The sequence below is a fragment of the Gavialis gangeticus genome, unplaced genomic scaffold, assembly GCF_001723915.1.
Source record: "Gavialis gangeticus isolate Ggan-Ray unplaced genomic scaffold, GavGan_comp1, whole genome shotgun sequence".
Classification (NCBI taxonomy): Eukaryota; Metazoa; Chordata; order Crocodylia; family Gavialidae; genus Gavialis; species Gavialis gangeticus.
Window position 1 is genome coordinate 20506306 of NW_017729002.1, and position 2024 is coordinate 20508329.

General features: G+C 51.9%; 1 protein-coding gene across 1 annotated transcript in view; it reads right to left on the reverse strand.

Annotated features, from left to right (window-relative positions):
* MAPK8IP3 (mitogen-activated protein kinase 8 interacting protein 3) overlaps nucleotides 1–2024 on the reverse strand; it is a 120050-nt gene that overhangs the window by 44301 nt on the left and 73725 nt on the right. The window contains exon 14 of the mRNA XM_019507398.1: nucleotides 1829–1883. Coding sequence (XP_019362943.1) covers nucleotides 1829–1883 — 55 coding nt within the window. The remainder of the gene's footprint in view (nucleotides 1–1828; nucleotides 1884–2024) is intronic.

Here is a 2024-nt window from a genome sequence, read left to right on the forward strand (position 1 = left end):
AAACAGGCAGCTGCCTCCAGCTGGTAAGTCTGTTGGGGTTGAAGGAGGGAAGGGGTGTGGGGGAGGGAGGGATTAGGGCTGGGACAAGCTGCCCAGCCAGGGTGGTGGGGCATGTTATTCAGGGAGGGGAGTGGGAGGGGGCATGGGATACAGGCACAGCAGTGCTTGAAGCAGGGGCTCTGACCTGCTGACACTTGTCCAGGTCAGGAGGCGTGACGGGGCAGGAAACGGGCACGGATCGCTCCGGCTGGAAGGGTGCAAGTGGCAGCAGAGGAGAGCCCTTGTTCCCGGCACTGCTGCACTCACATCCCATGCTCTGCCACGCTGGCTGGCAAGTGGCAGCAGCGCAGAGCCCCTGCTCCCAGCTGTTCTGTGCCCGCATCAGCACTAGGAGCGGGGACTCTGTGCTGCCACTGCTTGCCAGCCAGCATGGCAGGGCATGGGATGCAGGTGTGGCAGCACTGGGAACAGGGTCTCTGCCCTGCTGCCGCTTGCCTCCTTCGCTTGCCCCCTTCCACCCAGAGCGAGCTGCACCCGCATTCTGCCCACCTCTCCCCTCTGGCTGGGCAAGCGACAGCAGGGCATAGACCCTGCTCTGAGTGCTGCCGAGCTCACATCCCATGGCACACCCCCCCCGGCTGGACAGCTTGTCCCAGCCACAGCCTCAATCCCTCCCTTCCCCATGCCCCTTTCCCTCTCCCCTTCCCCACCCCCAACAGACTGGTTAGCTGCCTGTTTAGTCTATGGCTGAATTGCCGAATCTTTTCCGAATTGATTTGGATACTTTGAATTGATTCGGAGCTTTTAACTGGTCTCCTGATTCGATTCAGAGATTTGGTCCCTGAACTGGGCCGAATCTCCTCCAAATTGAATCAGCTACCAAAACTTCGCACAGCCCTAGCAGGCAGCACTGGGAAGTTCAAAGAATTTATAAGAGAAACAGTGTAAAAAAGTTCTCCGTCTCAAAATCTGGGAATACACCAGGGATGGCCAACCTGTGGCAAAGTGTCATGAGCAACCTCTGGGTGTGGCATGCATCATATCAGGCAGGGGACAAGAAGCACAGTAGCAGATAGGGCAGAAGGCACAGGGGAGAGAGTTGAAAGCTGAGCCACAAATTGCTTTCTGCTTCCTGTCCTGTTCTCCACACCCAGAGCTGTAGATCAGGCAGAGGAAAGGGATTGGAGTGGTACTTGGGGAGGGTGCAACACTAATCTGTTAGGCCTCCCAAAAAGGTTGTCCCCCACTGGAGCAGGCAAAACTATCCAAATTGAAGCGTTCTTGCTGTGGAACTGCTTGGAGTTTTCAGATCTGTGCAATGCTCACTGCATAGAAATCTTTCAGGCTACAATGTTACGACCCACCTCAGACAAGCTCATCTGGATACACCTCATTATAATGGAATTTAACTGAAAGGAGCAGCCCAGATTGCCCAGTTTGACTGCAATCCGAGTAGAGAGATAAAAATAAATGCAACAAGCACACACTGAATAGTGATATGTTTGAAACCACCTCCTCAAGCAGCTGGTGCACTGAGGGTACGATGTGCTTAGTCACTCAGAAGTGATGCCCCCCGCCAGGTTGTGATTTGACATGAAGAAGCAACTACATAAGAAATCACATGCTGGAGGCTGACTGTTAGCAACGTTCAACAGGAAGGACTTGCAGTCAGCCAGGTTTGTCCTCATCATCATCATCAAGGGCAGAGTGTCTCAGGGACTTAGAGTTATCATTCAAACAACTTAGTATAGAAATAGAATATAACCCCCCTCCCCACAGGCATTTGAATAATGTAATATACCAATTCTGTACAGAGATAGCTGCTTACATCCTCCACCTCTTCTTTGGGTTCTCGTCGGGCAACAATAACTTCAGATTTCACCCTAGAAGGCAGAAGAAGAAATTAAACAAACCAATGAGTAACATGCTGGTACATGTTGCTGGTCTGAGAGACCTACACATAAAAGGAGGTGTAAAGAAGTACATCATATTTTCACCACTTTGAAACTATGAGCAATATGTCC